This window comes from Plectrocnemia conspersa, unplaced genomic scaffold, assembly GCF_051122295.1.
Source record: "Plectrocnemia conspersa isolate PC_06_02 unplaced genomic scaffold, ASM5112229v1 ptg000002l, whole genome shotgun sequence".
Lineage (NCBI taxonomy): Eukaryota > Metazoa > Arthropoda > Insecta > Trichoptera > Polycentropodidae > Plectrocnemia > Plectrocnemia conspersa.
This window is the reverse complement of record NW_028277166.1, coordinates 17,949,822-17,967,450: the sequence shown is the minus strand read 5'-3', so window position 1 is coordinate 17,967,450 and position 17,629 is coordinate 17,949,822. Positions and strand designations below refer to the sequence as shown.

At 29.7% G+C, this 17,629-nt stretch overlaps 2 protein-coding genes and 1 long non-coding RNA gene across 4 annotated transcripts; 1 reads left to right on the top strand and 2 right to left on the bottom strand.

The window, feature by feature from the left end:
- Positions 1-309: 309 nt before the first annotated feature.
- Positions 310-7,832, bottom strand: LOC148237921 (regucalcin-like). 2 transcript variants are annotated; one of them, XM_088205581.1, is made up of 4 exons: positions 7,727-7,832; positions 1,565-1,721; positions 1,074-1,499; positions 310-829 (listed from the first exon to the last, which is right to left on the bottom strand). In XM_088205581.1, exons 2-4 carry the CDS (start codon positions 1,719-1,721, stop codon positions 495-497), a joined length of 918 nt encoding a protein of 305 aa, XP_088061707.1. In that variant the 5' UTR covers positions 7,727-7,832; the 3' UTR covers positions 310-494. The 2 variants fall into 2 exon arrangements, with proteins under 2 accessions (XP_088061707.1, XP_088061706.1); XM_088205580.1 differs by lacking the exon at positions 7,727-7,832 and adding an exon at positions 2,667-2,807.
- Positions 7,833-8,491: 659 nt separating this feature from the next.
- On the top strand, positions 8,492-12,218 carry BckdhA (Branched chain keto acid dehydrogenase E1 subunit alpha). The gene is made up of 6 exons (XM_088181389.1): positions 8,492-8,649; positions 9,804-10,335; positions 10,397-10,562; positions 10,630-10,833; positions 10,969-11,235; positions 11,997-12,218. The coding sequence occupies exons 1-6, from the start codon at positions 8,587-8,589 to the stop codon at positions 12,079-12,081; spliced, it is 1,317 nt and encodes a 438-aa protein (XP_088037515.1). The 5' UTR covers positions 8,492-8,586; the 3' UTR covers positions 12,082-12,218.
- A 2,557-nt stretch (positions 12,219-14,775) lies between these two features.
- Positions 14,776-17,165, bottom strand: LOC148237919 (uncharacterized). Its single transcript, XR_015812647.1, has 4 exons — positions 16,920-17,165; positions 16,695-16,839; positions 16,115-16,420; positions 14,776-16,044 (listed from the first exon to the last, which is right to left on the bottom strand). It is a non-coding gene; the product is annotated as an uncharacterized LOC148237919 (long non-coding RNA).
- Positions 17,166-17,629: the final 464 nt, after the last annotated feature.

The window sequence follows — 17,629 nt, the reverse complement described above, 5'->3', positions numbered from 1 at the left end:
ATCGTATAGTATATAAGATTGGGAGTTTCTATGTTCTTTGAATTCGTCACCGCTGTTAATGGAATTCTTGATAAAATCCGTGAGAATAAAATCAAGATGTACTTTATGCGTATTTATAGAATCGTTAAGAATTTTATTCTTGTATCATTATAATATAATTATATAAAAATATAAAAAAGTAATTAATTAATAATGTTACTATTAGTAGTATATGTACTAGTTTATTAATAGGTTATGTATGTATATACATAATTTATAGTGCAATGATATTTTTGGTAAATTAATCATAAAACAAAACTTCATTTCAAGAACATTCAAATTGTAGATTTTATTATTTAATAGTAAATAATAAATCAAGTGATTTGTAAACATTTCGATATATTATACATATAAATGTATATTTTTTCTAATTTTTCAAAATTTAACTTTTACATATTTGTAATTTTAGTTTATAATAATAAAATATATAAAATACAATGCATTGCTATTTAAAATTACAATAAACATGCATCTCCCGGATATCCTTTTACACCAAGACCTGTAACTACGAATACTGCGCCGCACGGTGGTTTTTGTTCGTTTTTTATGTTCATACTGGCAGAAGTCACGTACAGTTCGTCGAGATTCTTTCCACCAAACGCCACAGACGTCACTTGCAATGCTGGAATCGGAATAGTTTGCAAAACGTTTCCATTATTGGGATCTACTTTGATGACCCTTGAACCGTCGAAGCATGCTACCCACAAATTTCCATCAGTGTCGATTGTCATACCATCCGGCACTCCTTCCAAGTTATGCTTTTTGAAATCTATGACCATACGTTTATTAGCTATAATAAGAAAAAAGTGCAATCTGATAATACTTGTAAAAGAAAATAATTATATTTGTTGGTCCAAAAGTATCCAGTCAAATATATTTCAATAAGTATTGTACATTTCCCTGTTTTTATTAGTACTATATTCAGTAAATTGTATTCCTAGATATTGATACTAGGAGTTGTATAAAAAGTGATTTTATTATAAACAATAAAAGATTTAAGACGGATACTTTTGAACCTACCCTTAAGTACTTACACATGCCACCAGTTTTGAAATCGTAATCGTAGCAGCGGACCCCAAAATCTAAGCTGTCTATGTAGTACATTTTATTTCTATCGACATCCCAGCAAAGTCCGTTAGAAATGGATACTTTTTCTACACGTTTATGAGCGCCACCCTTGTTGAACAAGAAGAGCGATCCTTTCTGCATCTGGAATTCTCCTGGCGGATCCTCTTTGCCCATGGTGCCTCCGTATAGCCTACCTCTAGGATCAGCTTTTCCGTCGTTTAATCTATTAGTGTTGCAACCGGGCTCGCAGTCCACTTCGGCTAGTTCAGTCAACACTTCTACCTTGCTGTTGTTTTCTCCGTCCCATTTGACGACCAATACTTTACGATCCACGGCGACCACAAATTCGTCCTTTTTGCCCGACAATGGTACCATAAAGCCGACATTTCCAGCTGCATATTTATACATTGTTTAATATATTGTATTACATATAATAGGATAAATATTATTTTCTTACATAATTTGGCTTTCGTTTCTTTTTTAGTCGCTGGGTCATACTTGTGAATAGTGTGATCGAATATGCTGACGAAATACAAGCATTGCCGTTCTTCGTCCCAATGTGGACCTTCACCTAAGAGAACGGGCTCGGTGACTTGCTCAACTTTTGGGCTCATCTGCAAATTTCAATGTTAATGAATTTATTGAAAAAAAATCAATAGTAAACAGTTGTCTTAGTAGATAAATTTATTCTACTGGATTTTTAATTTTCAATTTATTTAAAAAAACTGTCATGTAAATCTATTGACTTGCACTTTACGGTTTACAAAACTTTTCTTGTTTATTCCATCTTCTGAATATCAAGTTAATATGTTAATTAACATAATAAACACCGCGCGAAACTCATAAATTTAGTTGTGAGTGAAATCATAAATATTTTATTGATAGTTTTTAACTTAGCTAAATATATTAAAAAATATTCATAAATGTCTTCATACACAAGTAAAAATAATAAAACATTTTAAAATTATTTTATTATGGTATAACGATGACTTGACTTACTTGATAAAATACAACAATATTATCCTAGTATATCATAATCGATGAGTTTTTATAAAATACAAAAATATTCAAGCAGCTTATAAATATTTATAATTTGATTTAGCTATGCATTATGGTTAATATTCTTCTATGGGCAAAATAAATTTAAAAACTTAATCGATTAATTTATAATTTTTTTATATACTATCCCATGATTTTTTAACGGTAATGATAATATACAAAAAATATTAATGTGTCGTTAATATAACAGTAATTAAAACTATTATTATATGATTGCCATCCGGTGTGTGTAACAGTAAATAATATTTTTAGATTATACTAAATACAATAATAGAAAAGCGATTAAATGTTGTATTAAAATGAATAATAATAAGCAAAATTAATCTAACCAAAGATATCCATACAATAATATTGTTACAATATTTATTTAATTGGACAAGTCATAATAAAAATATCGTGAAAATGTTACATGAACCATATTAAGTATTTAATTGAATGTCACCAAATATCATTCTATACCAAATCAAAATAAAGACAATACAATGAAAAACAACACTTACGATTAACGACTGACTGTTGCTTGGCAAAGCTACGAATGTTTCAAAATAGAATCGGTCCAGTTATATAAGGACTTGTTTATTCATATCAAACGTTGATAACACTCATGTGCAAACGTAAAGTGGTGTTCAAACCAGGATACTTGAATGATAGCCGCCTACGTAGTTGATACACAGCGTACAAGATAATTATTGTGATTTTTTCTCAATTAGTAAATGATATGTGTATCCATGTAACAATTGAATAAATAATAAAACCATTTCCGAGACCTTGAACTATAATATATAAATTATAATAAATTAACATTATTTTACTTATTAAGAGAGCCTTTGTTTACATATGTACTAAGGTGATCAGATTTTGAAAATAATAAAGGATACACTAAAAAAAAAGTCATCTCGGATTTTTTTGTTTATATTAAAAGGATGCTGTGGGAGCTAAAAAAAGTCATCTCGGAAATTTTTGTTTGAAGACAATTTATTCTCTTTAAAGGAGAACGTTTGGTCAGTGGCGTAGCTAGGGTATGTGCCGCCCAGGGCGATCCTTAAAATTGCCGCCCCCCCCACATACATTTTTTGCAGGGTCGTAAAATCAGCATTTCTTAAAATAATAAATTGATTATTATTATTAAGCTCTTGTTATTCGTGGATTTATATATGTTTTAGTGCATTCAGGATTAAGAACCACACTAGACGATCCCATCGCGAATATGCCGCCCCAAGCAAGTGCCGCCCGGGGCGGGCCCCCCCCCCCATAGCTACGCCACTGCGTCTGGTCATTATATGTACATACATCCATATATAAGTCAGAATGAGAAATAAAAAGAAAATAATTATTAGTTTGAATTCTTTTTGCACAGGTCATAAAGAGTATACAAAGTTTGGTACAGTGAAGGGGAGGGTGACATAAGGTGTGAGCTGACTAAGTTTTTCTTAGTCTGAGAGCGAAATTTGGAACGGATGGACAATTAAAGGGAATTAAGAGGGGGGAGGGTGAAAGTGTCAATGTTTTGAACAGGGTCCTAAAGTGTAACTATGCATAAATTTACTTAGATTAAGTAATGGGTGTAGGATTGTAAGGAGAGTACATTAAACGTGTTGTTGCTAGGGCTAATGTATTAAAAATAATAAATAAATAAATGTGGCGAGTTAATATCAGACGTCACATATGCCTACTTCAATAATAAACTGCAAAAAATATTGTACATTATATATTTTTAATTTTGGATATGTTTTCATATGCTGTTAGCCCATGTACACGTTTGAGAATAAAACTTGGACTTGTTTTTACAGTCTACTTAAAAAAATTGTTCGCGTTTAATATTACTCCAAATTGTTATGAGCTCTGGCATTTTTCCTTTTGCCATAAACCAGATCTCGGAATCATATATTGAGAAAATCAAGAATTTAAAAGCTGCAATCCTAGATATTAAATTCAATACAGTTATTTAATATACAATACACATTAGAAAATATTGGTATATTTCAGCCAACTCATTTGATTCTCTACATAAAAGTCTCAAGATTAGAGGATTTTTATGTAAGAAAAATGTATCTCAATAATTTACCATATTATTACGATAGGTATATTATTACGATAGTAAGCAAAAAAATAAAACAAAGCAATCTCAATGGCAAATTAATGTCATTTATTTAAAAAAATATATGATAAAATATAAAATCTGGACTGAGTGGGAGTATGAATTGATAATATACACAATAGCATCCTGTATGTATATGATTTTTTTAAATATACATTAATAAGGAAATTCTTATCAAAGCATTTTTATCAATGGAATACCACATACATTTATGCATGAAGTTATTATGTATAATTTAAAATGATTCAATATTCTGATAAAAAAATTATATTGATAAATAAATCGATGATTTAAAACTTTAATGTTTGTTGTCTATATAAAATACAATAATTATTTTTATCATCGCTTGATAATGGAAAATGATGATAATTTAAAAATATAGATAGCGGTTATCTAACAATAAAACATTATACAATAGTAGTCAATTAAGATTAAACATGTCAAGATATGTATGTATAAACTTAAATTTTTATAAATGCACATACATAAATTATAAGATAAATTTTACTAATCTTAAGATGCGTTGAAGTGTAAATGTAAGACTTTTATATATCAATTTAACAGCTGTTAATGTAATATAAGTCAGTTTATTATAGAAATATTGATGTATATATCTTAGATTTGCTCAGATTGATATTTTTTTTTATCAAACATCAATTTATTTCTTAAAATCTCGATAATAGTGTTAGCAAGTATTTTTATTAATAATAAATCATTCGAAACTAAGAATATATTTATAATAAATATTATTTTGTTTTTTTAAAGAAAATATATAAAACACAAATATTTTGTCGGTGTGAAAAAGATACTAACTATTGTGTAACCTTTGAGGGTATATTAGGATATATAAAATCCGAATGAAAAAGTACACAATGATGGTAATAATAACTAGCGATATATATGAAGTAGGTACACATTTATATTTTATTTTTTAAATATTATCTTAGTTGCCACATTGAAATAGTGTATTGTTACTCTAACAACTGCGATTAAATTATCATTCTCTTTTTCCGTTATATTAATTAATAATCTATTATACAAAACTTTTGTGAAGGGATCTAGGCAACCATCTGTTATAGAGAATTCTAATCGAATAGATTGGTATGTTTTATACAAACTGATATTATCAGTAATAGTATTTGATTGAATTTTCTGATAATCTTTAGCAAAATAAATAAATGTTTATGAGATATGACTTGATTTGTAATGAAAGTATTGCACAAAACACATTACGCGATAACGTGATATATGTTACTATAGAACTGATAGACCATCATGAGCTGCGGAAAAATACCGACTGAAATTTTATTAATAAATATATAAATACATATGTTCGACTTGTTATGATATAATATATGGTTAATTATGTAAATCATTTAAATTTATTAGGTTATAAATGTGAATAAATATTGAAAGATAAAATATACATACGTATATAAAATATTAAAAATAAATAAAACCAAGATGAAATATTCAAACTATAAATAAAATATGATATTAAAATCCCTGGCGAAGCTTAGTATGAAAAACACAAAGAAGTATCTCAACATTTTAGTGAGTTTTTGTACCGGTTAATGGTGAATTTTTTCGGTAGTGGTGCACAATACTTTAATGCCATTATATAAGTGCAAAATTTAAGCACATGCTGCACGTTTCCTTAAGAAACAATATAACTCTTTTTACAAGAAAACTTATTTTTAAAATTATTTATAAAAAATAAATTATTAATTCATGCCATTTAATTATACTTAATAAGGCAAGAAAATTGGTTAAGGCACCGTAAAGATCTCTTTATGCATACATTTTGAGAATTCAAACCCAAAAGACGCATTGACATGGCTTCCAGATTGCTAATTTGTAGTATATTTTATTATGCATTGATCCCTCAAAATGTTTATGAAATATTATTTTTGTCTACAAATCGCATTGTATTCAAAACATATACTTTTATCATTGGCTTTAAAATCCTAAGGCTAAATATTTTTATTGTAACTTTTCACGCTTTGATTGTTAGGCGTGCTGGCAAACAATATTTGAAGGCAAAATTTCGAATAGATGCACTCTCCCTTCTTTGAATATATATAAATATAATATATACAAAAGCATTCCAGATAGAATACATATAAGACATACCAATATTACCATAGTCCATATCACTACGAGTGTTTTCTATATAAACAATATATTGTATTATACAATTGAAAAAATTTAACCAATTAGCAGGAAAAAACTTTTATATCAATAATTGCTTTTTTATTCATCTTTTATGTTTCTGAATGTTATAATAAACATATAAAAATTAATATTTATTTTGAAGCCAATATTTAATTATTTTGAAATTTTCTTAAATTTATTATCTCAACTAGGTTTGCCAACATTGACCTGATGGCAAACCAAAGAAAATATGTTGTATTATGGTTGGAGGGGAAAGAGAGTGGGGGATTAAAATTACTTGTTAATATATGTTTATCAGTTTTACATGATATTTTATTATGTACCGCAACAATTTAAGTTACTATCATTATTTATAATATAAGGAATGTTTTGAGGTGAGAGGCAGTTTAATTTAGTTGATAGATGAATTTTAATATAAAAATAGTTAAATGATAATTTAATATAAACAAAATGCAACTAACTGTATGGTAATTAATTATAAATCCTTTAAATAATTATGTTAAAATACAATATAGAAATAATTAATGTACAGTAGACCCCCCAATAACACGATAAATTGGGGATGTGCTATTTGGATGCCCCTTACTATATGTATGAGCGAGCCAAAAGGAGGATATCTCACCACATGCGCCTGTTAAAGTAAGCTTAAACGACCGAAGTATTTTAAAAGAATACGAGATGTACATATATTTTTTACTAGCAGTTAAGAGTATATAGTAATAAGTAAAAAGGTAATATTTTACGAAGATGAAGGTTTATATAATAATATTTCTAGGATAGAAATATTATTATAAAAACCTTTGTAGAAGTAAAAATTTAAGTTTTTATAAGGGGAATAAATAATCAGATTTATGCTATAATACTCAATTGTTAATTAAATATTTTGTATAATAATTTATATGTGATTTAATTTTTGTTATGATTTAAAATTAGCTAATAAATAATATAAATAATTAAAATACTTAATAATTATATTATTTAGGTTTTCTAAAATTTCATTTACAAACATCACCTTCCAAATGATGTATATAATATACATCATTTAGCGTGAACAGTATATTGTTACATAAGTAATAGTATACATACATATATGGTTAATTTTTCATTTCATAAATGTATTGAAAACCTGAAATCAGAGCAAATTTTGTGATTATACCTTAATGATTATAGAGTATAACCACAATTATTATTATAACTTTTTGAAGCATAAACATAATAAAAAAATACTTAGAATTAAATATTAAATAATAAAAAATTAAAGTCATCTTTCAAATATAAAATTTATACTTAAATAGATCTGCAAATATATTCCGATCTTATTAATTTGTAACGTGGTGAAAACTTTCAAAGCAAATTTGACGTTTGTTGAATGTTGCCATATAAGAAAAACACCACTGGAAGAATACTACCATACGCATAATATTTTTTTTTATGTAATAATAAATTAGTTTTATTAAAAATAACGATTCTTCGCTACAGTAAAACATGAAATTTAACCTATAAATATTATTAAAGTAAAAGTTATTATTTATTGAACTACAATATGTTTAAATTCATTTAATTCTGAATGGTATACATTTAATTAGGACATTATTTTATTAATAAATATCAATTTAAAATATTATTATGTCATATTTAGGCATACCATACGTCTCAGTTTCACAGCACTGGCCCAGCGTCCCGGCCGTGTGACATTTTGCTCCGGTTTCAACCATCGGTCCCGGTTGTTGCGGGGAATGCTGATGGGAACCTAAAAATGTCACCTCAGACATTTTTAAACTAAAATAACCAACATTTTGTAGTTCTTGCAGCATCCCTAAATAAATATAAATTTTCGGGATGCCCTTTTTTTAGCACTAACCAAACATTTTTGTTCGAAACGAACGAAAATGTCTGAGGATGATTTTTTTAGATGTCTCAGCTTAGAGATTCATAATTATGGTAAGCCTAATCATATTTATTTTTATATAAACATTTTTTTCCACATTTAAAATATTTAAATGTTTAAAAAATATTTGCTTCAAATAATAAAGCAATTTAAAATGTGCGTTCCTACTATTTTAATATAATTCAAACGAATAAATTTATGTTCGGAGGTCAAGATCCTTATCAGCATAAGTTGTGTGTTTGCGTTTAGTTCGCACGTAATGGCTCACTGTCGACGTTGGAATTTTCTACTCAAACACACTTTGTACCGATATCCATCAAGAGTACGTATTTGATTTCATTATTTCAATACATCCACATTAACACGAACATATTGTGGTATAATTAAGCTAAAATATTGGTAAATTGAGTTGTTTTTGCGGTTATAATTCGAGACATGTTCATATTAATAAACTGGTTTCGATCATAGATATGACCTTAGGCATACGTGAGTACACGCGATGACGTTGGACGAAAACTTTCTCGAGACAATAATTCATAATGATTGTAATACTTTAATATAATATCCATTAGGAATATTCATATTTTAATGGATAATTATATTCGACCAATTAAAACGCGTTAATGTGTACACAGGTGATATTTTTAAGTTAGATAATTTTAATTTTGAGATGTTACACTAATATTATAAGCTAACATTAATTTCTTATAAGTTTTATATAACTCGTTCTAATAAGATCCTTGCTGCATTTTATTTTGTAACGAAATAATTTAATATATCAATAATTCGCAAGGTCAAAATGATATAAAACTAATAAATTCGTTAAAAGTGATATATATTTAAAGATAATAAAACATTTACCAAGAGTTTCAATAAAATAATGTGTCATAAATTTTTTAAAGTAAATGTTTGGAATAGATCATTTTAATTAAATTTAATATCATTTTTGTACCTGGAGGAGCAGGGGGAGTCTTAGACTTGTCCAAGATTGTTCTCTATATACACAGCACTAGTTGCTGATCGCTTCTTATTGTTAGGCTTTTAATGGTTAACTGCTTTGCAGGCTTTATGTAGTTTCGTAAAACTACCTGATCAGAGACCAATCTCTCACTAATCTCGTCACTGAACTTGTTTTGGGTATTCATCAGAGACCCTATGTATACAAGGATACAATAAGTCAGTATAGGGACTGTCAAGAACTATTTATATCGCTATTTATTACTGGTACATCTAAGTATTTATTTGTAGTACCTTTATTTCTCTATGCTATACACTAGTTCCTGGAAAGTCTTGACTGATGATAAAATATTATCTGCAGATGCCAGTAATAGCAATGACTTTGTGTATGTAGTACTCATTGTTATGTTAGTTAAATTTGAGTCTCAGATCTCAGAAGAAATCACATTCAATATAAAACATATTACTTCCAAATAGCTAATCCTTCATAGCTCAAACTTATAAACATTACAATTTTAGCTTTTATCAACCTCACTGAGTCCACAACATGAAAGTCTCAATGGTAAAGACTCCAATGCACATTTCCCCGGTTGCAACGCGGCTTTCACAAACGAACTACACTTCACTGAAGCTAGAAACTATGAATCTATACCTATTTACAAGACTATGCGCCAGACGGGCACGCTCATGGAAACAGTCCACGATCCAAACTTGTCTCAGCAGACAGTGACTAAAATGTACAAAGACATGGTATTGCTAAACACATTCGACAAAATCCTATATGAATCTCAGAGGCAGGGTAGAATATCGTTTTATATGACGAATTACGGCGAAGAAGGAATGCACATAGGAAGTGCAGCTGCTCTCTCGTCTAAGGATCTGATTTACGCACAGTATAGAGAATGTGGTGTGTTTCTGTGGAGGGGTATGACTGTTACACAATTGATAAATCAATGTTTTGGAAATAATGAAGACGAAGGGAAAGGAAAGCAAATGCCTGTACATTATGGAAACAGAAGATTGAATATTGTCACTATATCCAGTCCTTTAGGTAAGGGGTGATCTCTATTCTATATAATTTTTCATTGAGTCTTATATGATAAATATTTTAGGAACACAATTACCACAAGCAGCAGGATCTGCATATGCATTTAAGCTTCAAAAGAATAATGAGAAATGTGTGGTATGCTATTTTGGCGAGGGTGCAGCTTCTGAAGGAGATGCCCATGCAGCTTTTAATTTTGCATCGACTTTAAACTGTCCAGTGATATTTTTCTGGTTAATATATTATCCATAATTTATACAGGCACAATGCAAAAATGTTACATTATAAATATTTTTCTAGTCGAAATAACGGATTTGCTATATCAACACCATCTAGCGAACAGTATAAAGGAGACGGAATTGCAGCAAGAGGTATCGGATATGGTATTGACGTGATCCGTGTTGATGGTACAGATGTTTTTGCAGTATATAATGCTACAAAGAAGGCTAGAGAATACTCTATAGCAAACAATAGACCAGTTATAATAGAAGCTATGTGCTATAGGTATTGTATACTATTTTAAATTCACTAATAAAATTAATACTATATTAAGATAATAAGATAACAGTTTCGAATAAAAGTTGCGGCGATGACTCTTGCTTGCAATACTGTAATGGCATAATAAAATTGTCTTTTCAGAGTTGGTCATCATTCTACATCAGATGATAGTAGTGCATATAGAGATTTAACAGAACTTAAAAAGTGGAATAGCTCTGAAAATCCTCTACATAAGTTGCGGCTCTATTTGGAAACGAAAGGATGGTGGACTGAAGAAAACGAAGCGAATTGGTTGACCGAAACTAAAAATTTGGTCATGAATACGATGAAAGATGCCGAAAAGAAACCAAAACCTGAATGGAAAGAAATGTTCCACGATGTGTATTACGATATGCCTTGGCATATAGAGTAAGTTTGATAACTATATTTTGAATTTGATTTTTTTCATCTTCCCATACCATAACTCAACCCTCACTTTGCCTTATAGTTTGCATAATACAGTTAGGACTCATTTTTTCGCTTACTGTTCGTCTAACAAGATTTTGGTCTTAAATTTTTGATCGGTAGTGTATATTCTCAACATTTCATACACATACATAAATATATGTAAAATTGAAATCAGTCGTGTTTTAAATATTATTATAAAAAACACATTTTATACTTGTACATTATGTTAAATTTTGACCAAGAGTTGTGTCAAACTATGACAAATAAAAACAACAGAGGTCAGGGTTTGGCCATTACTTTGTCGTTTTCACTATGTCACTGGCTTTTATCTCGATTGTGTTATATTTATCAAAAAAAGGCAATAACAAACATATACATAGGCTACCATAAGATAAAACGTGTATAAAACTTAAAATTAATTTATCTATGAATTTGATGAAATGTGTTTAAAAAAAGAATGAAAAAGTATCGATATTTTACATCTAAAGGTTTCTTGCATATTACTCAAAAGTATGTTAAGTGATTGATATCGTTTCTAGACACTATAGAAACATTCATAGTTTGTTAAGGTGACTCTTATGTATACATTTCTAGTGAAATCAACTTTTAAGTGATATATGAAATATGAGACGTACAGAATTCTATCGTGAAAAAAGTATAAGTGGAGTTAGAAGTAAGCTAAAAATATTTATTATCTTTAGTTGACGAGCTATTTTTTTCAGAAAACAAATGCAGGAGATGGACGACCATTTAAAAAAATATGGAGAACACTATCCATTGCCTAGTTTCAAATCAACACAGAAATAGGATATGTGAGCAGATATGATGTTACCTATGAAGAATATGATTATCAAAATATTTTTTTACATATATATATGAAATATATTTTATTTTCTATGTAATGTAAATGCTTTAATTGAAAAAATAAATTATATTTTATTGAATCTTATAGTTTCAAATAATTTGTTGTATTTTCAAATTATTTTTTCCTTTTCATTTCTTATTTTTAGCAAAGCAAATTTATAGATATCCGATTTTTATTGTATCTAAACAAAATATTAACGCTTGGTATAATATTGATATTTAAAAATGTTTCATACATAGTGAAGTTTATCTTTGTTATTATTGTAATTAGGATAGTTTGTACCACGATGGAATACTGCAGTGACTGTGTAAGAAAATTACACATAACAAAATTTCTGCATTTAAACGAGGTTGTATGTACAAGTTTACCAAATACATAAATTAGGCAAAAGTCACTTTATTCATTCATACTGATGAAGAGTGGAAGTGCAGAGCAGAAGGTGGATTCCTCAACGTCCACTCTGTGGCGACACCTCATAACCTTGTTTCAACTTAAATTGAGTGACAATGAACTTGCTTAGCTAACGAGCGGGTTTAGAGTCCAACTTCTTCCTTTAGAGCAGGGGTTCCCAAACATGGGTATTTGCACCCCTTGGGGGTGCAAGGTAGCATTTTAGGGAGTGCGAGATTAAATTTCAATTTTTTTAAAATAAATCAAATAATTCTTTAAAAATTACATGCACGACATTGATGCGCATGCAAAAAAGATTACCTGCGCATGTGTTCATAACAGATTTACCATGATTTGATGATGTGCAAAAACCCAGCGCATACTGTGTGGCGCTGTTTTTTTAAACAAATTTGAAGCCGTTTTAACTGCTGGAACATTTCAACAACCGAGATAATGGTTCAGATTTTGCAGACCTTGATGTTGAATCATTGAAAGCTAAAAGAGTGATTTGACTCTTGAGCAGCCCTTCCAAAATTAGTTTTATACTAACTGAAAAACCACTGCTGATATATTGGCATATAAAGTAGGCAAATGCAAGAAGCCCCATTGTAGAAGAGTTGATAAAACAGTGCATCAGAAATGGCAACAATTGTTCTGGGGAAAGAAGTCTCAAATAAGCTTAAATTAGTGCTGTTATCAAATAATGTTATTCAAAACGGAATTAGTGATTTGAGTTTGGATATTATGGATCAAGTTGTTGCTGATATTAGAGCTAGTCCTTTAAAAATGTCTCTCCAGTTAGATGAAACAACTGATGCTGCAAATTGCAGTCAACTCATTGCATTTGTGTGGTTTGTCCATGATGGTGCCATAATGGAAGATTTCCTGTTCTGCGAAGACATGTAAACAACCACAAATGGAAAAACGTCTTCCAATATGTGAAGTATGACTTGGATATCCAAATTATTGCTTCTGTGTGTACTGATGGTGCCCCTGCTATGTTAGGAAATAATCAGGATTTTTTGTATTGATGAAACAAGAGATTCTGTACTTACAAGGTACCCACTGTTTTTTTCATCGACGTGCTTTAGCATCAAAAACATTATCTCCAAAGGTGAAAAAGTACTTGACACAGTGAAAACCATCAACTGAATTAGAGTTCACGCTTTGAACCACTGACTCTTTAAGTTGTTTTGTGAAGAATTTGAAAGTGAACAATCGGTTTTGGTTTTCCATACGGAAGTTCGCTGTCTGTCACGTGGGAATGCTTTAATGCGTTTTTTTGAGCTACGAGAAGAAGTCAAAGCATTTCTAAACGAAAGAGATTATGATCTGGTTGGAGAAGTGGAATTACAATAATTCAACCAAGTGTTGGCCTATTTCAGTGGTATTTTCACTCCTAGGAATGCTTTGAATGTATCTATCCAAGGCAAAAATGTAAACATATTGACGCTGCGAGAAGATTAATGGTTTCAAAGAAAATTTACAATTTTGGTGTCGACAATTTAGAAGCCTATTGATTTAGAATCTTCGTTGTCTCGCTTTCTCTTTTAAGGATATTCGTTGATTCGTCATCACTGATATTTATTTTTGAAGTGCAGTGTGACACGGAACATTCTTGATATTATTTTAAAAAGACAAGTTACAATTATTATGAAAATTAAATTTATTGTATTATTGTGTTTCGATTAGATTAATTAATTATGGTGCATTTAATATTTTTAGAATAATGTCTAAACTCGGAAAAGTAAAACCACTTTCCGCCCAATCCGAGCAAATAAATTATAATGTCTACTAATTTATAGAAGACTAATATCATAAATGTATTTTAAATAAACATGTATTTTTTTAAAAAAAATTAAATAATATTCTGAGTGAAATTGTTTTGAGCCACAATGTACACGCATACAACTACAAACCGGAATCCTTATCCCGAGCGTACTCTACTTATGTGAAGAAATTATGGATCATTTGGAAATATTATCAGTCATTTGATGGGTATTTTAAAGAAAGAGAACTGAAAGCTTCGGAAACATGAAGATTTGAAAAGCTCATCCAATAAACAGGAACAAATGAGTCAATATTGTTTTGAAAGATTTAAAGTTTAGAGGTAAGGCAAAGCGGTGCAAACTACGGAAAAGCTCATATAATGAAAGGTAAGATATTTAATAAATGATTAAAAAATGAATATACATATTTTAATGGATATTTATTTTTAATTATTTTTAAAACAATAAAAAACTTAGTTTAAAATCCAAGTTTTTATTATTTACTAGGTACAAGTATTATATTTTATTTACAAAAGTATGTACGTTTATAAATATGTAATACATTTATGGGTCCAACAGCTGTCCCAAGTCCTTAATCGTACTTTGTGACGAAGTTCAAAGACTAGGCTGTGATGACAAAATTGTCGGCCTGGGCTTGGGGTAAGTTTATTGCGTCTGTTGGATGTTCTGTATAGATGACATGAGACTAAGTGCAGGTTTCAAAGAAGATGGTTATTCTTGTTCAGTCGCAGGAGTGATCTGTGGTCGAAACCAGATCAGCTCATTCTCGGGTCGGTTGACAAGTGAAGTCCGAATGCAGTGGTCCTTCTGGGTCGCCCGGTAGGTAATAATTTCGTCGCCGGCCGACCAGTTGTGGAGGTTTGAGGAAGAACGATAGTGTGTAAAATATTGAATGCTGACCCTGGAATGAATTTGGAGCGTTTCTGGTCGACTTTGTGTAATGGTCTTGCTTATGTCGTGACTTCTGAAGTTCTTTATTCCATGGTGAAATTTATTTTTCAATTCGCTCATTATGCTGTAAGCGTATGATTGGTTTGTGAAGGAAGCTATTTTTATAATTCGAGGACAAAATACAATCTTGGCGATTTTTACTCAGTGGGGCTCAATTGGTTATCTCCACAAATATAATACAGGCCTTAATATGATAAATTGGGCTGTTTGTACCTGATCCTTGATTTTTATAGAAAACTATTTTTTGTCAGTTTTACTCATCATTTTTAATAATAATTTATTGAAAGATTCTTCTGATTCACAATCTTCTAAATTTTTTGCAAAATTTGTTAAATATTTGTCTGTTTCTTTTGCTTTAAATTTATGCGACATTTTTTTAAGTGCACGTATCATATTAGCATATCCATCTTCTTTCTTGTCACTGTTTACGTCATCCTTATTTTTTTCGTAACTGGTACTGGGAATTGATTCGCTTTCATTACAACAACCGCAAAATTGAATATCATCATTGTTGTCGCAATTACAACATTCTATATTGTTCCCATTTTTGCAATTACAGCTTTCTTCATTGTCCTCATTTTTACAATCACAAATTTCTTCTTTATCCTCATGTTTACAATTACAATATTCATCACAGTTTGAATTTTTACAACCACAAAAATCTACATTAGAAAAGTTTTCACTGTTACAATCGCAAAATTCGTCATTGTCACATGAAGTTGCATTTTTCCTCTTCTTTGTTGCATCAGAAGTATATCCTCTTTTCCGCAAACGCTGAAACGAAAAAGAAATATTAAATTCGTCCTAGGCAAATATGTAACATCAGCGTAACAATTTAAATTACCTCATTGGAATTGGTCCCGATAGGAACATTCGAACGAGACCTTCGAAAATCATTAAACCATTTATTCACCATCCTGTAATCCGGTACTATAGCACCATCAATCAATGCAATGCTGTCATGTTTATATATTCCCTGAAGATATACTTTGTGGGCAATGAGAGCATTTCTGGAATTCAATCCCTTTTCAAAATAATTTAAAAACATTGATTTGATTTCATCCTTTGAAGATAATTGTGGTGTTATTCCTTCATCATTAGTAGGATGATTATGTTCATTGATAAATTCTATTATAGCTGAAAATCCGTCCTGAAACAAGTGATATGTTAGGATTAATTGTCTATTTGTAATAATTAATTTTAGGCCCTTTAACCCTTTGGTTACACACAGTGATTTATAAGAAAAAGACGGAGGAATAACTAATCGCGCTGACTAGTGAAATTATATTATACATGAGTGTGAAATTTTTTACACTATTTTTTTCGCACGTACCTATGAAATCGGCACTACAACCAAAAGGTTCATAAAAAGTAATAATCTACTACTGGGTAGTCAACTGAACATTTGATGAATTATGCTTTACCTTAAAATATGTATCTTTACACAAGGACGTATCTGTAGATTTTTTTACAATTATAATAATTTGAGCTTCGCATGAGAATTTTTCGGATTTTTCGAGCCTCAATGAAGAGTTCATTCTAGAAGCACGATGACACATCACGTGAATACTGAAGACAATAGGAGTATTATTTAAAATACAAAAGTCGTTTATTTATTATCGTAATATTATAATAAAATGCGTACTTACCGAGATATATATTGACAGTAATACTCTCTAGGATAATATTTATTAATCCATCGCGTTTTCGACAATTCGCTGTATTCTTTCAACCATCTATGAACTTGTCCGGGTGTCCTTATATTGGTCCGAAAGTATTTTTCTTTAACTTTAACGTATTCAAAAGATGTTGGAAGATCTTCCATTGTGTATTCTATTAATTATAAATCACAACATTCATAAAAAATAGCCGCGTTAGAATGACAGCTAGAGCGACCGGTCCAAACGAAACAAATTAAGACCATTACAAACAATATATCATGAATTGAATTTATTTACTTTTAGAGACATAAGCTTGGATAATCAAAAAAAAATATATACTTACATTTTGCTTTTCTTAAAAGTATATCAAATAAGCGTATTATTATATTGCAATTATTCCTGAAAATAATAAAAATTAATATTATTTGCTTAAATTCAATTAACATTGGTACATTAGAAATGAAAAATTGCACAATTAACAATATTTTTTTAAAATTATCTGCAGTTTTTATACGGTTGGCCGCAGTCAGAAGTTGGCTAACGAAGTCTTACAAAGACAACTCTGGAATGTGCAAATTTGGAACTAATTTGTTGGTTATTAATTAGAAATCGATATTTAGCGTCTCCTTATTTAACTGAAAATAAATATTGGTTTAGTATTTTTAAACATTAGTATTTTGATAGGAAAATAATAAATA